At 41.9% G+C, this 20,760-nt stretch overlaps 1 protein-coding gene across 7 annotated transcripts; it reads left to right on the top strand.

Annotated features, from left to right (window-relative positions):
- Positions 1-383: 383 nt before the first annotated feature.
- Positions 384-19,203, top strand: LOC130181471 (polycomb group RING finger protein 5-A-like). Of its 7 annotated transcripts, none has more exons than XM_056395714.1 (10): positions 384-752; positions 1,507-1,588; positions 5,335-6,094; positions 8,137-8,233; positions 8,540-8,595; positions 10,245-10,304; positions 10,773-10,951; positions 11,230-11,328; positions 13,053-13,142; positions 18,762-19,203. In XM_056395714.1, the coding sequence occupies exons 3-10, from the start codon at positions 5,980-5,982 to the stop codon at positions 18,807-18,809; spliced, it is 744 nt and encodes a 247-aa protein (XP_056251689.1). In that variant the 5' UTR covers positions 384-752; positions 1,507-1,588; positions 5,335-5,979; the 3' UTR covers positions 18,810-19,203. The 7 variants fall into 7 exon arrangements, with proteins under 7 accessions (XP_056251689.1, XP_056251684.1, XP_056251687.1 ...); XM_056395709.1 differs by having other exon boundaries at positions 1,507-1,681; XM_056395712.1 differs by lacking the exon at positions 1,507-1,588.
- The last annotated feature ends 1,557 nt before the right edge of the window (positions 19,204-20,760 follow it).

The raw sequence follows: 20,760 nt of genomic DNA, 5'->3' as shown, positions 1-20,760 counted from the left end.
TTAAAATTTTCTTGTAGGTGAAACAAAACCAAACTTTGATTCAGTCTGAGCAGCTGATAAACTGGGTTGCAGTGCATGTGCTTCCTTCCTGCTCGAGTCAAGTAAAATTTTACAATATAGCCCAATATCACACATCAGAAATTTGCCTAAAGGGGCTTTAAAATGTGAGCAGCACCACGACACCCTCTGTCCATAGACGCTGGAACCGGACGAGAAAAACTCCAACCAAAAAAAAAAAGAACCTTAAACGGAAAAACTGTTAGAAACCCGAGGAAGAGCTGCAGCGGAGGGATTCCTCCTCCAGGAAACACACACACATGCAGTATATGTCATGTGTAGATGACTGCTGTGTCATCACTACACACAACAGACACGGCGCTCTGTGTGTGTGTGTGTGTGTGTGTGTGTGAGTGTGTGTGTGTTATAGGCCAATAGTCACTCAGTTACACAACTGCTTTCAGTTTCCGAGCCCTGCCTGCCTGGTGGCTCCCCGCCCACCGCTGCTCTCTGCTGCCCGCCCGCCTGCCTGCCTGCCTGCCTGCCTGCCTGCCTGCCCGCCTGCCTGGCTGCCTGGCTGCTGGGCGGACTGGGGCAGATCCGAGCCGACCAGTTCCGTGTTCTCTCCTCATCCAGTGCACGGAGCAGACTGAACGGGGAGGACCTGGCAGTGTCATGGTGGACATTCCTACCCAGCCGCGGCATCCATAACTCCCGGGAGGAGGAGGGGGAGCAGCGGGAAAGTGAGCACGGAGGTGAGGAATGTGTTTTTATTTCTTATTATTTCTGCGCGGATGGTGAATTCATCCGCCGACGTCGGCTGCGTTACGTTACAACCAAACTTTGACGCTGCTGGCTGGACCTCCTCTCTCTCTCTCTCTCTCTCTCTCTCTCTCTCTCTCTCTCTGTCGACACCCCCCCTCTCGCTCTCTCTCTCTCCTGAAACGCAAAGTGCGTCGCCGTGCACACTCACGTGCGGGATTTACGGTATGTTCACGCAAACGGTAAATATCCCGCGTGCGTTGCGCTTTCCGTCCGTGTCGTTAAGAGGCCGTGACGTGAAGCTGTGCAACTTTTACTGTCGATACGTGCGCGCGTATGTGTGTGTATGTGTGTGTGTAGATAGATGGTTACACAGTAGCCTAACGAGCTCGCGTGAGTTCGCGCGCGTAGCCTATGTGCACGCGAGCGATTTGAACACGTATTATATATCGGTGTGTGACACTGTAATGTGTGCGCGTCGTCCATTGATGTTGTTTTGACACCGGTGACGTAGACCGTGACGCGCCTTAACAATGAGATAAGCAGATCGGCTGTGTGAATAAATAACACGCTTGTGTGTGTGTGTGAGTGTGCGTGTGTGAGTGCGCGCGCGCGCGTGCGTGTCTCATTGACGGACACTGGGGGATTTCTCAGCTGCGCACTTGAGATTTTTGGAGCACAAAGCGACCCACGCTGAATGAAGCGGGAGTCTGAACACTTTCCTCTGTGTGCACTTTGTTTCTGCAGAGGGAAAAAACAACAACTGCCTGAATCCAGCTCTGTTCACTGTCCACACACCTGACGCACAGGCGGCCTGACAGCACGCAGGGTATGTGACGTCATCTCAGAAATGATGGAAGCTGCACACGAGGATAAAGTGTGACCCCAGGTGAAACTAGTTGAAACAGCCCTACAGGAAACAGTGAGTCAACAGCTACATTGAGTCACATGACAGGTGTACTGTATCTAGGCCAGGAGCTGATCAATCATCAATAGAAGTTTACTAATGATTTAGAAAATGATTTCATATATCAACAATGTGACAATGTGAGTCAGTTGAATGACTTTGTTAAAAATGTTATAATTAGCCTGTAGCTAGAATTAATGCTAATAAAAATAATAATAATAACACCTCAGCCAAAGGAAGTGGACTTTAATTATTTTTGTACATTATTTATTCCACTATCATTATTATTATTATTATTATTATTACTAATGAGCTACTGGACACATCTATCTATCTATCTATCTATCTATCTATCTATCTATCTATCTATCTATCTAATATGAATACACAGGATGAGTTTTACTGAGTAACTTGGTTACTGTAACTATACTAACTCACTGTGTAACTGTGCAGCTCATCGCAATAGTTACAAGGACTGAGCTTGTTGGAGTTGTTGTTTTGTGCAGTGTTTAGATTTCGTGTTAAAGCTCCTCCAGTGTAAAGGTCTGTGTCCATGTGTAGTGTGATTATAGATCAGCTCTAGCTTCTATATTAATACTGTGAAAGTATCAAAGCCTCAGTCCACAGAGAAATGCACACAGCCTGTATTCAGAAACTGAGCCTTAAAACCAGCCGTCAGGACTTCTGGAACTTTGTGATGTCACAACAAAGCAGTCACCAAGCCCCGCCCACCTGGACCCACCATCCAAACCTTGCAGGATTTGGTTTCTCTGAGTGTTTTTGCCTGAAATCTGCTATATTTTTATTGGATCACTCAGAAAACAGTCAGCCAATCAGAAGAGAGGCTCAGAGCCTCCTCTCTTCTGATTGGCTCACCGACCTGTTGTTACTAGAGCTGCAGAGAGAAGCCTGAGAGAGGAGATGTAAAACTACACTGAGATGGTTTTTATATCTTCTATCAACACTTCAAAGTGTAACATATGGGACCTTTAAATATAAATTAATAATAAAATAAAAGTATCCTAGACTTTACATGATTACATTTTTAAACATACATATAAAACTATGAAGCATCTCGTATGTTTGAGTTAATATTTGCATCTTTTACTGAGTCAAATTTTTTACTTTTGATTGTTGCTCTTGTTGCAAAAACATTTTCTGTAATTTGAAAACATGGCTGTTTATTTTAGTCTGTGGCCACAAACCTCAGATGTTCCTACAGTAACTTATAGATGTGTGTGTGTGTTATATGCAGTGAGTTTACACAGAGCTGGTGTGTTGTTTACTTCTGCTGCTGTGAATTATGTTCCTATATAATGAAGCTGTGGCAGGTCAACCCACCAAAACTCACAGTGACTCATTTTGACTCTGACGTTAATTACATATCAGGTGAATTTATGGCAAACATCTTAGTCATGTGAAGTGTTGGATGGGGTAAATAAATACGTCCTGCCAGTTTATTCAGTGAATGTTATTGCACTAATTTGTATGATGATTAGTATTTGATGGTGGCCTGTTATCAAGTCACGGAGGGGCCGCTGTGTTGTTTACAAAGGGAATGGATCAGACCTGAGAACAGCGCCTAATCTCAGATCCACAAACATTCAGCGGCTCGCTCTCTTCATTTACTGTAACAGCAGAACCGAGGCCATCCCATTAAAATAAATGGTTTGTAAAAGCTCAGTAAATATGAAACGTACGGGCGTCACCGCCGTGAAGCTCCACATTCAGCCCGGTGTCTGCTCCAAGCGGGGAAACCAAAATTCATTCAGATCCATCAAAGTGGGGAAGGAATGGGGGCGAGTTGGAGAGTTTTAGCTATTCATAGTAAATGGTAATCCAGAGACGGATGCATGTAGGTCAGACCTGCTACAGTCCTGTTGGACCAATGTTCATGTCACTGTTAGTTACAAACAACCACAGTAATTACTGGATGTGATGAACGCATCGCATCAAAACTGCTCGGAAAGAACAAACTAAAACAAAAACCCAGATAACGCAGACACACGTACAACTGTGAAATAAGTAAATGACTGTATCTGTTGTTGTGAATGAATCTGTATTTTGTGTCTGACTGACGTTGAACTTCTTGCGGTCATCAAACACTGACTGTTGCCTCTCAGAGGAGAAATGAAAGAAACGCAGCATTGTTAGTGCAACCAACAAAACCAATTTAGGAGGAGGTCAGGGTGGTGAAGCGTCCAACCTTGACACCACACATCGCATCACTTCTCCTGCCAACACTCAATACTGTTTTTCTTTAAATTGTGATCCCCCCCCCCCCCCCCCCCCGTCCATAATCAGATCAGAAAACTGTCGTATGAGTCATTTTTTAACAGCACTGACAAACATTACTTTCCTCTCGATGGGGAGACCAGATAAAAAAAAGGGTTGTGGGTCTTGCTTCACCACAAATCCGTCTAGATATACTATTATACATACATATATACTATATACAACCACTGCAGCTGGAAAGCCAGTGCAGTGCGTGGCAAGTGAGTTCATGAGCGTTGAACCCTTAAAGGAAATGAATGTTGTTCATCTTAAATTGCAGCTTTTTTCCGGAAAATCTCTCAATTGTGTTGAAAGCAGAACAAGCCACAATCATTGCATGTGATTATCTTTGTGATGAGTTCCTGGGTTTTCATCAACCAGCCAGTCTCAGAGTCTCCTTCCTGAGGTACAGCGTCCAATAATGGCCAGGAGTGTTTTTGTAGAACGTTATGATGTCACAGTGAAGTTGACCTTTGTTTGACCTCAGTTCATCCCTGAGTCCAAATGGACATTTGCGCCTCATTCGAAGGGATTCCCATGAGGAGTTCCCGAGATACTGTGCGTTTTTTTGTATGTTTTGTAAGGTCACAGTGACCTTTACCCTTGACCTTTGACCCCTAAAATCTAATCAGTTCATCCTTCAGTCCAAGTGAATGTTTCTGTCAAATTTGAAGACATTTCCTCAAGGCGTTACTGAGATATCACGTTAACGAGAATGAGTTGGACGAACGTACCTGAATTCAGACGGACAAGCGGAGACCAGAACGCCTCTGTCCCCGGTTGTCGCCGGCGTGGACGCTGTAGACATTTTGTCTCGTCCTGGAGGGTCGATGGTTCTGGGGACAGTTCAAGAAGTATTTTTTCGTTGCTCTACAACAAAGTTCTTAGTTGTTGCGTCGGCAGAGCGGATCTGAATATTTGTTTGATAAATAACAAGGTAAAGCTGCCGGAGGTGACAGTCAACTGACGGCTTCAAATGGCAGCGGGTTGTTATTAAATCCATTGTTTGAGTCAGGAAGTCAGTGAGGTGACGTTAACAAGCTTTATCAGTGACCTTTACAGTAACTGAGCCGGTTCACAGGCGGACAACATGGAGCCTGTGTGGTCGTTGTTTCCCTGTGTTGATCTGTTACACGTCAGTGACACCACAATGAATTTATCTGAGTGTTGATGAATCATGTTTTCTCAGAAACATATCACATCACTGAATCTTCTCTTCTTCTTTGTCTAATTGAAGTTTTTTACAATTTATGTTGTCTGTACTGTATGTGTGTGGGTGCAGGGGTGTGTATATGATACGTATGTGAATATCTCCAACAACATATCTTTCCATTCTTTTTTAATCTGCACAAACCACAAACCTGTTCAACTCTGACGTGTGTTTTATTCTCCAGGTTTATTCACTGAGATAAAAAGCCGCCAGACGGACGAGTGTCACCGCGTGTCAGACATCAACAGCAGCAGCACTGTAATGATGACTGAACGCTCTGGGACGAGGCCGGCTACACACAAGTGGTCTGCTGACCTTTGACCCCTCATGGATTAAAAATGGCACTCGGGCAGAGACGGGGAGGGAAGCGAGACGTCTTACTCTCTGGGAATTCTGGGAATTTAACAAACGTGTTGGATTGAAGCGGCGCCGCACAGACCGGACCAGCTGGTGTCTTCTTTTTATTTCAATGGGACTGGCATGGTGCGCTGAAGATGGAGTGAGGCGTGAGTGGGAGATGTTCCTGAAGAGAAACTGATTACAGAAAAATACTTTGAGTCAAGGATGGAGCAGGATTTTACACAGTAGGACGAACCGCTCAGACGTTGTGGACAGTGAAACCTGGACTAGCATTAGCCAGAACTCATCTTTAAACTATAAACATTAGTAAACTCAAGCAGGCGACAGCAGCCTGTCTCCCTAAACCTTCCCATTGCTCATTGTTTTGAATGGACGTCTGACTTCAAACTGTAACTCTGACTCCAGGTCAGTTTTCCTGCTGCAGCGCGGCTCAAGAATAAAACAAAAACCAAAACAAAAAACTACAAACATGGCCGCTACAGGAAGGAAGCACTTGGTGAGAGACTTTAATCATTTCATCACCTGTTACCTGTGTCGAGGTTACCTGATTAAACCAACCACGGTCACCGAGTGCCTGCACACCTGTGAGTGAAACAACAGACACACAAACACACACGTCATCCCTTTGTCACTGAAGGTGACGTCGCACTACACTCAAACACACTCCTGTCAACTCACCGTTAGTTAGAGAGCTGATCAGGGCTGCAATTATTATCATTATCGATTCATTCTTTTTTCATTTATTAATACTTGAGTTTATTTATTTATTATTTGTATAAAATCAATTCAGTGTCAAAACATTTCACTGAGCTGAAGGTACGGTCTTCACTTCCTGTTGTGTTTGACCGAACCCCCAAATACTCACTTTACGAAGATATATTACAAAAAGCAGCAAAGCTTCTCTTTTAAATTCTGCAAATATATTATTTATTATATTTTTTCACACTGTTCTCTCTCACACTCAATCTATTATCAAAATAATTTTTTATAAATTTTTTTTTTTTTTTGGTTTGACTTATTGATAAATCAACAAATTGTTTCAGCTTTAAGTCTAATGCTGCATTCATGTCATATTGTTCAGAATATTTTATTGTGAGCAGATAACTGGGAAAAACATTCACATTACTAAACTGCTAGAGATATAGCTAATCAGGCTTTTTGTTTAGTGTCACCATTTTGTTTTTCCCATTTTTCTGACATTTCATGTGGAGACTAACAGTTTGCTAATTTATGGGTAATGTACTGAGCACGTTAGAGAGTAAGCTAGCCAGGCAACCCAACAGCAAGTGAGGTAATTAGCTTGGCACGGTACTGTAGCAAGCTAACCTAACGCCATGTGAGTTAACAAGCTTCTGAGCGAGCCAGCTAACCTGCTAGAGCGAGCTAACCTGCTAGAGTGAGCTAATCTGCTAAAACAAGCTAACCTGTTAGAGCGAGCTAACCTGCTAGAACAAGCTAACCTGCTAGAGCGAGCTTACCTGCTAAAACAAGCTATCCTGCAAGAGCGAGCTAACCTGCTAGAGTGAGCTAATCTGCTAAAACAAGCTAACCTGTTAGAGCGAGCTAACCTGCTAGAACAAGCTAACCTGTTAGAGCGAGCTAACCTGCTAGAGCAAGCTAACCTGTTAGAACAAGCTAACCTGCTAGAGTGAGCTAATCTTCTAAAACAAGCTAACCTGTTAGAGCGAGCTAACCTGCTAGAACAAGCTAACCTGTTAGAGCGAGCTAACCTGCTAGAGCAAGCTAACCTGTTAGAACAAGCTAACCTGCTAGAGCGAGCTAACCTGCTAGAACAAGCTAACCTGTTAGCGCGAGCTAACCTGCTAGAACAAGCTAACCTGTTAGAGCGAGCTAACTTGCTAGAACAAGCTAACCTGCTAGAGCGAGCTAACCTGCTAGAACAAGCGAACCTGTAAGAGCGAGCTAACCTGTTAGAGCGAGCTAACCTGCTAGAACAAGCTAACCTGTTAGAGTGAGCTAACCTGCTAGAACAAGCTAACCTGTTAGAGTGAGCTAACCTGCTAGAACAAGCTAACCTGTTAGAGTGAGCTAACCTGCTAGAGCAAGCTAACCTGCTAGAACAAGCTAACCTGTTAGAGCGAGCTAACTTGCTAGAACAAGCTAACCTGCTAGAGCGAGCTAACCTGCTAGAACAAGCTAACCTGTTACAGCGAGCTAACCTGTTAGAGCGAGCTAACCTGCTAGAACAAGCTAACCTGTTAGAACAAGCTAACCTGCTATAGCGAGCTAACCTGCTAGAACAAGCTAACCTGTTAGAGCGAGCTAACCTGCTAGAACAAGCTAACCTGTTAGAGCGAGCTAACTTGCTAGAACAAGCTAACCTGCTAGAGCGAGCTAACCTGCGAGAGTGAGCTAACCTGCTAGAACAAGCTAACCTGTTAGAGTGAGCTAACCTGCTAGAGCAAGCTAACCTGTTAGAGTGAGCTAACCTGCTAGAGCAAGCTAACCTGTTAGAGTGAGCTAACCTGCTAGAGCAAGCTAGCAAGCTTTTTTATTTTTGTGTGCAGACTTAAACAAGAAGCAGTCAAACTGTCATGATAAATATTTGCCAATGGAGATTCTTATTTAACCCCAATAGCAAATGTTGATGTTGTTTCTTCTGCAGTCTGTAAGAGCTGTATTGTGCAGCACTTTGAAGAGAGTAATGACTGTCCTAAATGTGGCATTCAGGTCCATGAGACCAACCCACTGGAGATGCTCAGGTAGGATGTGCTTCCTCTTCCTCTTGCTTCGTCTTCACTTTTATTTGACTGAGCTTCTTTACTTTCTTTCTCTCTAAGTTTGAGTACCACCAATTCAATTCCATTCACCTCCATTTTATTAGTTTCCCCCTTATTTCTTTCTTTCCCTGATCCCTCTCTCCTCTACCTCCACTGCTGCCTCTCCTCTTAACCCGCCACCTACTTTAATTGTTTTTCTATCCCCCATTTAACTTCCTCTTGACCTCTTTATCGCCTTTCTCTCTCTTTTCACCTCCTTCTCACACTCCCTTCTCTCCTTATTCCCAGGTTGGACAACACCCTGGAGGAGATCATTTTCAAGCTGGTGCCCGGACTCAGAGAAAGTGAGTTTGCCAGACGATTTCATCCGTCTGTTTCCTCAGTTTCCATGACAAATGATATGACAATTCACGGGAGGTAGGAAAAATAATTTAGTAAACGACAGCGCAGCAATCACGACATTAATCAAAAGACACACAAAGAATTTATTACAATGCCACATACACATAATATCATTGAGGCTTATTGAGGAGAAGTGAGCGAAGGTTTTTGTGTTTAGCTGTTGCATAAAAACACAGACAAACACTGTACTACTGCTGTTTTCACCAAGAACACCATAGCAACTCCTTAGCAACACCCTGAAAACCAACAGAAACACCTCAGTGTCCATCACCAAGAATATCCTAGCAACCATTTAGCAAGACCCTAGCAACCACCTTGCAACGCCCTAATAACCATCTATAACACACTGTAACCACCTAGCAAAGTTTTAACACAACGCTTCCCAGCTACAACCTCTTGCCAACAACGTACTGCGCTGAGCAACACTTAAAGAGAAACACTCATTCATCCGAGGTTTTACCATCAATTAGTTCTTATTTTCTATTAACACTGCGTATCAAAGCTAATAATGAATCAGATCTGATGACCGTCACATGACAGACCTGGGTTCAATCCCACATGGCTGGAAATCATCCACCAGCATCAAGTTCTCTTGATCAAAACAAAATTCCTACCATCTCCTGAGGTGCTGCGCTATAACAGATCCTCTTATCAGATGGAGGGGAGCTGCCACTGACATCAGAGACGTATTCGTTTGTCAGCGTCACTTTATTTTTAGAGGAGGCGGGACGCTCGAGTTTAAAACAAGATGAAGATGTACAACCTTTCTCTCTGCAGTGGGGCCAACGAGGAGCCAAGTCAACATGTCTAACTAAAGCTGTGATGGCACTATAATTTTATGACTCCATAACTTCCCCTCCGCTGACAGAGCGCTCTGGCAGCCCGGAGACGGAACAAACATCATATATTTTTTTGACGCTCGCACCGCTCAGCCAAGTGGTGTAAAAATCTGCCTCGTACGAATTCTTGTTTTATGGTTTCAGAAGAGCAGACACGCGTCACATCCACGCAGAGCGTTGCTTTGCATTTTAAGGTCGAGCCACCTGCTCTGACGCGAATGCAACTTTGCTTCTGAATGTTCAGGATGAAGCATGAAATAGATGTTACTCAGTATGAAGCCAGAGAAAAACATTGAGAGAGTAAAGACATGCTTTTATAGATTTCACTACAGGTCCAAACTGCGTTGTTGGAGAGAAATGCTCCTGGGCACCTATACAGTGTTTTATCTTCTGCAGCCGTGGTAAAATTAGTGCAGGTGGCTCATATTAGAGAACACCATCCCTGGCCTATAAATCAGTGTGTGGACAGAAGGAACAAGCTGCTGCAGCCTGTTTGATAAGCTTAGGTCTCTTTCTTTATGGCTCGATGTAAAGCACCTAGTATTTATCAATTTAGTATAAAAATCTTCCATTACACCCCAAATAACTTAATTTCACGCTATATTTAATAAAGAGAAACTGCGTTCTCTGCTGTTGTGAAACAGGATTTCAATCAGCAGAATATCTAAAGCACGATCACGGAGTCAGGCGTCGGCTCGGTGTGTGTGTTGTTCTGTGTGTCTGACGCCGTCTTCCTTTTATCTGTCGACTAGGAGAGGAGCAGCAGGAACTCGAATTCTGGAGGAAGAACCAGCCCAAAGAAAACGGCCAAGGTATAAACGCTGTCTGTCACCCAGACTGTGATATTCAGTGTAAATCAAACACCATTTTTTGAGGAGGGAGGGAGGGAGGGAGGTCCCCTGGTAACTCTGGTAACTGATACTTTCTGTCTGTCTCTCAGAGGTGAAATCAATACATCAGGGGAGTTTTTGATTGGGTTTTGATTCATCATCATTTGATTATTCATCATATTTTGAGCTTGTTCATGTGAATCTGGGGCAGCGCTGAATTTAGGGAATTTCCTGTTCATACATCAAACACGCCAAATTAATCTCCTCTGGTGCAAACAGGACTTGTACTGTTGTTCTTAGGGGGCGATAATTAATTAATTCAGCATCTTTTAATCCTAATCATTAAGACATTTTAAAATCTTAATATACAGTTTAAGAAATTGAGAAACTCAGGTTTTAAAGGACATTTTGTAATGGAGTTTTTTTTATTTTTGATACCGCAAACTTCAGCAGAAAACCTGAGGTGCCAGAGGTTCGGGCTGCCTGATGTTGGAGGCGACGGCGGCGACGGTGGCGGCGACGACGGCGACGGTGGCGGCAATGACGACTACCACAGGAGTGATCCTCAGATAGCCATCTGTCTGGACTGCCTACGTAACACAGGACAGTCAGGGGAGAGCACTGTCACGGTGCGTGTCTTTAAATTAATAATAATTATTATTTCATTTCAGTGTAACTGTCACCAAGAAGTGTTAAGTAGTTTCTTAATACACAAACTTTGAAAAACATCTTCATATGTTTCAGTTTTGTAGGAAACTTGGTCCGAAGCTTCTCGGACGGTCGATATCAGACCGCTTGTAAAGCTCTGATTGTTTTCAGGTCTCTTCCTGGGAAAATCTATATTGGTCTTTTCGCTGCCTCTCTTGTTAAATCAGAGTGTAACAGAATTTGTATCTCGTCCAATTAGGATTTGATGAAGAGGTTCATCCGCTGCTCCAGTCGAGTCACCGTGGGAACAATTAAGAAGTTTCTCAGTCTTAAACTAAAGCTGCCCAGCTCTTATGAGGTAAGGAGCAGCTTCTGTCCTCCAGCTCAGAAACTACAGTCCTGTTTAAAGGAGCGCATTGTAAGTTTTGCTATTGCTACATAGCTAACATTAGCATTAGCATTAACAGCTGTTTACCGACCAGTCTTGCCGAGAGCTTCAGCCATTGTTGTATTTACAACACAAGAGGTTATTATTCTTCATCTGAGCAGCTACTTCTCGACGCTATAGTGACGCGGTATCGGAAAGTGTTGAGACTAGCTAGCTGGGAAACATGCTAACTTTAGCAGACGAATAGTTAGCGATAGAAATAGAAGCAAAACAGTAGTTAGCTTGCCGTTGCTGTCCACCACTGGACACAGCTCTTGGTGAGTAAAATAATGAAGAGCAACTTTTCTTCTAGACTAGTAAGTAAACAGTTGTTGATGCTCACATTAGCTTTGTAGCAATAGCAGAAAACTTACAAATAGCCCTTTTAAATGATATATAGCATAGGTACAATATACAATATGTTGATCAGTCAGAATAGTTCAGCTCAAATGCTAAATATCAATAGGATGAACTAGCTTCCTTGGAAATCATAAACGTAAACCTCCACAAAGATGAATACCAGGGCTGAAGGTTGTGCAAAAATATAGACTCATACAGATTATGAGGCTAACTGGCTATCTTACTGCCAAATGTTAGCAAGTGTAACGCAGACTAAGGCTCGTTTATCTGAACTGTCAAGTGTTTTATAATTAGCTAGTACATTGGTATAAATATCCACAGACTGAGTTAACATTGTCAAGAGTTACCTCTGATAACACTCCACCGTGCAGAAGACATGAAATTATTACTATTATTATTTTATTTAGCTAAAATAACTTTAACGTTTCAGTTTTAAGAAAATAAACAAAGAACACCAAACAGAGACGACGCCTCACAGCTTCATAGAGAACAGAGACCTCAGACAGGAAGTCAGACTCTGACCAGGTTCACTTTGACTCTGAAACCGGTCTGTGTGAAGCCAGATGCTCATTAATAATCCATTCCTTATTATCATTATCAGCAGTCAGCTTTATCAGAGCATAAAGACTGCCGGCTGCAGACGGAGTGAAACTGGTCGGTGCAGCCTCCCACTCACTGCCACAGTGAACTTCCCCTCTCACTTCATGTTGTGCATCAGGACTGAAACCCTTTATATTTGTGTTTCCATGTCTTTGACAGCTCTCTGCATCAGATTGTCATTTTGACCCCTAGATAAAAATAACCAGTTTCTTTTTTGTTCTTTCATCTTGTGGAAATAATTACATTTAACCCTCTGAGGTCGACGGATGTTTCTATTAATATCTTTGCCAGATTGTACGTGACTCGTGGGCGGAGCTAGAAGGCCTCGAAAATTTGGTTAAAGTAGAGAGACAGACAACACTTTTCATTTTAGGCATTTATTGAACATTTATCTACTATTTTACTCACATGTTGCTCTATTTCTATAAACCTTACACTTTGGTCAACACTCTTCAAACTCTTCGATTCTTCCACATCAGTAAATGTATGTTTACAGAAGAATCTCAAAAAACTGGGCTTCAGTTTTTCAGCATTTGGACCAAATGATCTCTTTGCACAGTCCAAAGAGTCACATTATAGAAAAAGTATGAAAACTGTGATATGAAACACTTTATTATTTTATATGCAAGTACCTGAAGAGCTAGCTCAGAGGATTAACTTGTTCCTGACCATATTTTTCCCTCCTGTGCGTCCAGCTGGATGTGCTGTGTAACGGAGAGATCATGGGCAGAGATCACACTCTGGAGTTCATCTACATGACCCGGTGGAGGCTACATGGAGAGAATGTAAGGCTGTCACCCTCGCTTCCTGTTTGTGTGTGCATGTTTGCATGCTAATGTGTCGCTGCACTGCTACAGGAAGTCATTTTTTTGTGCATATGTGTGCGTGCGCTCTGCAGTCCCTCACACTGTGGGGGCTCACAGCCTCAGAGAGAGACTGAGGGGCTCAGACCCGTGAGGTCGAACCCCGATTTAATGGTTAACATGTAGTTTAAAAGTGGAGATTTCAAATTAGACAGGGGGAGGTTTGAGTATGATTAGCGTCGCGTAAGAATGAAAGTAAATAAACAGAGTGTTCTCAGAATTAGTACGTGTGTGTGTGTGTGTGTGTGTGTGTGTGTGTGTGTGAACACTAGTGTTGGTTGAATGACTTCTCTATTCAACATTAAAACATTTTCTTCCAAGAATCTTCGGTGACTCAGATTCTATAAAAGAAGGAATTCTGACGTCAAACTGTTTGAGAAGAAACGTTTAATGTGTAGTTTTGTGTTGTTGTTGATCTGTGAGCAGAAAGCAGAGCCAGTCAGCTTGAAAGAAAGTCTCGCTTCTTTTATATTACTGCGTATGCTCTCATGCCAAAGCTTCACGTAAAACACTTACAAACATTAAATATTTACTCACGTCGTATTAGCTTCTCTACAGCTTCATATGCTCCAGTGGCTCAGCTGAAGTCAATCTGCTGCTTTTTGGTTTTTTTCAATATTTCATCTTTGAGCGTTTTGGTTTGACTCCGACTTTCTCTGAAGTGTTTTACATCATTTTAGGGGAATTTTAGAAACGTGCACGAGGTTCCTGTTAAATAATTTGCATCATAAACAATATGAATAATGAACAGAAATACTGAAATATATGTATATATAATTATTATTTTTTATTTTTCTAACAAATTGCACCTTGTTTGCCTCATTTCTTTTCGCTCACTGTACATTGTCCCTGTCATGTGACAAATGAAGGAAACTATGAACTGCTACCTGAAACATAAAATACAATTATACAATTATATAACTATATTATAAAGTAAAATATAATTAATATTATAAAAGTATTATAAAATATATTATATTAAAATATTATATTAAATTATTATAACCTCTCCACTCCTGCGATAATATTGTGTATCGCAATATTTAGACGATATCAAGATATTACATTCTGGATATCAAAAAGTCCATGTGTGGTTTGGGAAATGAGAATCAACAACATCAACAAACATGAACATAAAACACTTTAGAGAACATTAACTCTGACTTCAACCGTCCCAACACTCAAACCTGATCCTGACTCTGAACCCTGAAACACAGACACGAGCCTCACGCCTTTAAAGACAAGAGGACAACACTTCAGGAGAACATCTAAAAGTTTGAGTGGTCCTCACAAACATGGAAATACAACACACACACACACAAACACACACACACACACACACAAACACAAACACACACACACACACACAAACACACACAGCAGGAGTTGTTGTCCTTTAGTCTGAAACGTGCCGCCGCTGTCAGCCTCAGACTTCAGGGTCATCAGTGCTGTGGTTCAGTGGGCCAGTGTGTGTGTGTGTGTGTGTGTGTGTGTGTGTGTGTGTGTGTGTGTTTATGATGTCCATCTACAGTTTAAGTGCTCGTGTGTGTGAGTGCATACATTCCTGCACTCTGCGACTGAATGGCGATCTGTTTATCTGCACGTGCGTATTCACATGAACGATTAGCCAGTGAAAGGTCCCGTCCACAAGTGGAGGGCGAGTGAGGAGCGCAGACAGCTGGCACCGCAGGAGGAGGCATCACATACCAGGGCAGGAGGAGGAGGAGGAGGAGGAGGAGGGAAGAAGACAGTATGAGACTTATAAAGTCTGTAGCTTCTCAGCTCCAGCTGCGCTCACATGTAGAGAGAGTCATTTTCAGGAATCTGTTTTTAAATAAATTAAATAAATCCTTATTTTCCAGAGCTAAAAATATCATTTGAGATGTTTCTCATCTGCAGAGAGAGGAGATGGAGAAAGAAAAAAGTACTAACTGCATGTGTGATTATTATTCATAATGTAATCATCATCCACATGTATTTAAATCAGTATGATGATGTCCCAGTGTAATGTTAATTAAAAATTGGAATCACCTCCTCATGGTTGTTTCCCTCTGGTCATAATGGCTAAAAAGTTTTTTGTGAGGTCACACTGACCTTGACCTTTGACCTTTAGCCACCAAAATATAATCAGTTCGTCCTTGAGTCCAGGTGAACGTTTGTGCCAAATATGAAGGAATTCCCTCGAGGCGTTACGGAGATATCGCGTCCACGAGAACGGGACAGACGGACGGACAACCTGAAAACAAAATGGCTGCAAAATGTTGCCGGCGCTGAGGAATAGAAAATAAAAAAGGCTCATGAGCAGAAAAACAAAGAACAAATTGCCGCTTGTTTCCCAACATCGTCTGACCTCATTCATCCAGTTTGAACCCAAATCCTTCTGATGTAATAACCAGCTGCAGTTCGTCCGTGTGGCGAGCACAGATTGTCAGAATTGTAATTCCATGTCATTTTTCCATCTGGACACTTTTATGTAAATGTTGCGTTGCAGGACTCGGGACGATATAAAACTAATCATTCAAAGTGCACAACTCTGGCAAGCGATCGCTGCGAGTCGTTCCCCACAGCAGCCGTTACAGTGAGAGAGACTTTTATTGATGATGCGCGGCAGAAAGAGGCCGACGGACGTCACATCAGAGGGATCCGTCCTGATCAGCTGCTGGAACCAGTTTAGAAACGTTTCCCGTCACAGCCACTCGAGGGCAGTTTAGTTTTTTACAACCTGTGTCTTTGAGGGTGGAAACTCACATTAAAACTGGTCTAAATGTAGTTAAACTCAGTCTGTAACTTCTGCTGCTCTCAATCAAAACAAACAAACAAAAAGATGTGTCAGTGGTTCAGGTGATTCTTACTGTTAGAAACTCTGAATGAAGCAGCTTCACATTTAAAGTCAGAGCGACGCTGTTCGGAGGACAGAGACTGAGGTTGATGCTAAACTTTGTTCTGACTGTTTCTCTGATAACTCAGGAACCAGACGTTCAGGAGGGTTTTACCAGCAGCTGAATGATCCACAGAGGAGTCCTCCTCTCCACAACAAACACACCAGGATTAAAACCAGGAGAAACTCTGAATAAAACAGTTTGACTTTAAACTTTAGACAAAACGTCTCAGAGCTGATTGTTTAAAACATCATGTCATCAGAACAGGAAACTGCGTCTGATTGTTGCCATGGAGATTTAAGTCTTGAGTAATGGCTAAAAAGTGTTTTGTGAGGTCACACTGACCTTTGACCTCCAGAGTCTAATCAGTTCATGCTTGAGTCCGAGTGAAGGTTTCTGCCAAATTTGTAGTCAAGACGTTCCTGAGATATTTCGTCCACAAGGAATGAGACAGACCAGAAAACAATATGGCTGCCGCTTTGACTGTCACTGTCGTGAGAGTGAGTCTGGTTATAAATAAATAATGACACATGCGATCAATTTGTCTTAATCTGGACTAAAAATCTCTGTGATTGGTCACTTGAGCTGTGTGGTGACTGTAGAGGATGAGGAGAGGAGAGGATGTACCCTGCTCAGATCTGTGTCTCAGAATCACATTTTTATTATTATTATTATTATTTGAAATCATAAAATGTATTTCTGAGATCAGACAAAGTCACGACCTGCAGCCGTGGAATCAGCTCGTTAACACTAATCAGATCCAGGTGTTGTCTCCGCTCGTTCAGCAGCAGCTTCTGGCCTCAGTGATGGAGCACAACGTTCTCCTGAACACCTTCGAGCAAACGCTCCGTCCAGAGAAAGACCGACCGACCTGAGTTTTTCCTCGTGCGAGTCGAGGGTGTCGAGGTAAATTTGTGTCGTTGGGCTGTGAACGACAACGCCGCCCACCATGATCCCCCCCGACACCTCCCTATGAGGTTTTGTGGCTGTATAACTACGTCACGCCGCCTCCACTTTTGCTCCAGCGCCAACATGAGTTTCTACCTCGTCACAATTTCCACTTGACTTTGCCTCATAACGAGATTTGAACGGTTGACAGGTTTTCATGAAATTCAAAATGTGAATATTCAGGATCCCCAGAGGACGAATCCTTCACAGTCTGGACACTGGATGAATTTTATTTCCTCAAAAAGCATTAAATTAAAGGATATTAGCTTCAGGTGTGAGACCACAGATTCCTACAGGTGATGCACCAGGTAAAACCAGTTAGCTTGTCACTTGTGTTCGTACCAAGCAGCATCTGACAGCACATTTAGTTTCCTCTCTTTTCTCCGTGCTGGATTTCTGCTTGTGCTGCACGTTAAGACGATTCTACATTTCAGTTTATTTGACACCAGAACAAAATCCCTTAAAACTAGCTGACAGCTGCACCGAGCGTGTGTGTGTGTGTGTGTGTGTGTGTGTGTGTGTGTGTGTGTGTGTGTGTTAGTACGTTATAATTAAAGTGTGTGGAGACAGAACTGCTGAGTGAAAGAGTGTCGGGGATGCAGATACAGAGGCGCAGTGACAGACTGGTTAGATTGTTGTTCTGTTTTTTGGTTTTTGTTGTTTTCTTTGCGGAGACATGATGCAGCAGAACGCAGAGAGGCGGAGGAGATGATGACAGCAGCTGTACTCTGCTGCACCAGCAGCCTCAAGCTGCCAGAAATAGGAGACAGGCTCCAAAACCAGGAGACACACTTTTCACTTTGCAGCTGCTCTGACACAAACACTCGCCTTTTCACTCCCTGAATGTTTCATGAAACGTCCGACTCGCACATTTGACTGATTCAGACGCGTTTTACAGACAAAAGGAGGCGAGTCTGAACCGAGAGTCGGAGCTGACATCTGTTACTTAACCCAAACACTCGCCATGAAGACGCCACATGACAGATGATGACATCAACATCACAGCGAGTGTTTGTGTCATTGGGGTTACTGCAGGACGTTTTGTCCTATAAGACTTTATATAGAGACGTCACGTGATAAAGACAGACTGATGCAGGTGCAAGAATTTGTGCTTTAAGATACTTAAAATACCGTATTTTTACTACTTATTTTTAGTACTTTTTCTTAGACTAGTTCCAGGTCACATCCAGAGTCAGATAAAATATGAACCATTTGTGTGAAATTTTGTCATAATTGATGTGAAGTCTTGAGTGACCTTTGACTTTTGACCCCCAAAATCTAATCGGTTCGTCCTTGAGTCGGAGTGAATGTTTGTGCCAGTTTTGAAGATGTTCCTTCAAAGTGTCACTGAGATATCGTGTCCACGAGAAAGAGACGGGCGGACAAATATATTATCTATTTATTTATGTCAATAATAGTTTTTTAATTAGTTTTTCAGATGAAGTGCATTTAAATTTAAATTTTTTTTTTTTTTTAAAGTTCAATAAATGTTTCCAAAGTCAGTGAGTGATGGTGATCGATAATCTATCGATCAAAGTGATCGTGATTATGATTTTTGCCATAATGAAGTGAATGTGTTGTTGTACTTGAACAGACATGTTGTTGAACATACGTGTAGCATGTATTTGATGCTGTAACAGCAGCAGTAGTCGTCGTCGTCGTCGTGTGTTTCTGTTTTAAAGATGGTTTCTCTTTCTCTCTGTCGCTCTCTCAGACGTATCCCATGGTTCTTGAGTACCGGCCACGCATCGACTTCGGCTGAAGTTCGGCTGCAAGAAGAGGACCACACACACACACACACTCACACACACACACACGTATACACACACATACACACACACATACACACACACACACGTATACACACACATACCCACATTTGCACGTGCACACAAATACATACAAACACACAGACGCCCGCAATGTGCAGAGAAAGAGAAAGATTTAAATGTATTTTTGTACAGCCAATGATGAAGTGCATACGTTGTTATGGTAAAGAGGTTTTATGCTACATAGAATAATATATGCTATAATATATGATATTTTTAAATGTATGTCCCTGTGCCTAAAAACCTGTTGAGATCAGAAATGAAGTACGACCATATCTTCACTTTGCCTGTCTAACTCTGTAGATTAAATGTTGATTTTCTACCGTTCATGGATGTTTTCTTTTATATTTTATCACTTTCACTCTGACAGCAGCGGCTAACGGAGCTAATGGAGCTAACATAGATAACTGAGCTTACAGAGCTAATGGAGCTAACTGAGCTAACGGAGCTTACACAGCTAATGGAGCTAACGGAGCTTACACAGCTAATGGAGCTAACTGAGCTAATGGAGCTAACATAGCTAACGGAGCTTACAGAGCTAATGGAGCTAACATAGCTAACGGATCTTACAGAGCTAACGGAGCTAACAGCTAACGGAGCTTACGGAGCTAATGGATCTTACACAGCTAATGGAGCTAACGGAGCTAATGGAGCTAACATAGCTAACGGAGCTAATAGAGCTTACACAGCTAATGGAGCTTACAGAGCTAATGGAGCTAACGGAGCTTACAGAGCTAACGGGTCTTACACAGCTAATGGAGCTAACTGAGCTAAGAGCTAAAACGTGATGTTGCTTCAGGAGAAATGATTTCACATGAAAGATGCACAATGTTTTTATGAGTTTTCGATTGTGATGGACCGCACTAACTCTTAATGAATAAATTAATAAGTAAATGATTAATTATTTATATAAGTACACTAATTATAAATTATTAATTGACTTAGCTCCCTGAATGTCCAGCAGACAAGGAGCATCTGTGGCATCATTAATAATTATTCTATCTTAAAAAGACCAAGTTTATTCGCTCTGTGAATGTGCAGCGATGATCCTCTGGACAGTTTGATTTATTTATATGTTTAGCCTTGAATTGTGTCAGTGTCATGTGTGGAGGAGCAGCCATGTCACAGGAAAAGTAATAAAGCTTTTCCTTCATTATTTTAGCCATTAAAAACAGGAATTGTAAAAAGGATTTAGAAATGAACGATTAATTCATCAATAAATACTTTTAAAAATTAAAAAGATTTAAAAATGGATTTATAAAAACAGCATAGAACTCCAATTAAATAAACCATTTATAAATACATTTATTAATCCATGTGCTATTTGGAAAGGAATTTAAAAAAATGTGAATAAATAACTGGATTCCGTTTTCAAGAGTTTATAAATGAATGATTAATTCATCAATAAATACTTCTAAAAAATATTTCTATTATTTATACATATAATAATAAAGTTTTAGGTTGTTTTTATGAATCTAGCTTTAAATCTGAAATATTTATTGATGGATAAATCGTTCATTTATAAATTCTTTTTACAAATTCTGTTTTTAATGCCTACTAAAATATATAATTAAGGAAATGCTTTATTACCTCTCCTGCGACGTCCCTGCTCCTCCACAGTCATGAGGTACAAGTTTTATATGGTTGAAATTATGGGATGCTTTTAGGAGCTGGATTTCGTCTGTACCTTAGAAACAGGAGCCTGAGAGTCTGAACTCAGGGCACAAAGGTAAAGTCTGAACAAAGTGATCTCCTCTGAGTGAAGAGGCTCTTTACTTTTCATCATTTCAATGAAGAAGATCATGAATCAAAGAGTTAAACCGGAGATTTATTTATTTATGATTGATTGATTGATTGATTGATTGATTGATTGATTTATGTGGT

The sequence above is a fragment of the Seriola aureovittata genome, chromosome 14, assembly GCF_021018895.1.
Source record: "Seriola aureovittata isolate HTS-2021-v1 ecotype China chromosome 14, ASM2101889v1, whole genome shotgun sequence".
Classification (NCBI taxonomy): Eukaryota; Metazoa; Chordata; class Actinopteri; order Carangiformes; family Carangidae; genus Seriola; species Seriola aureovittata.
This window is presented reverse-complemented; position numbering and strand designations above follow the sequence as displayed.

Excerpts from the sequence above, each read along its gene's own strand:
- LOC130181471 (XM_056395712.1), top strand. The coding sequence starts at position 5,980 with ATGGCCGCTACAGGAAGGAAGCACTTGGTGAGAGACTTTAATCATTTC. Across the intron at positions 8,596-10,244 it reads GGTGCCCGGACTCAGAGAAA|GAGAGGAGCAGCAGGAACTC; the intron begins GTGAGTTTGCCA and ends TCTGTCGACTAG. Across the intron at positions 13,143-18,761 it reads GGAGGCTACATGGAGAGAAT|ACGTATCCCATGGTTCTTGA; the intron begins GTAAGGCTGTCA and ends TCGCTCTCTCAG.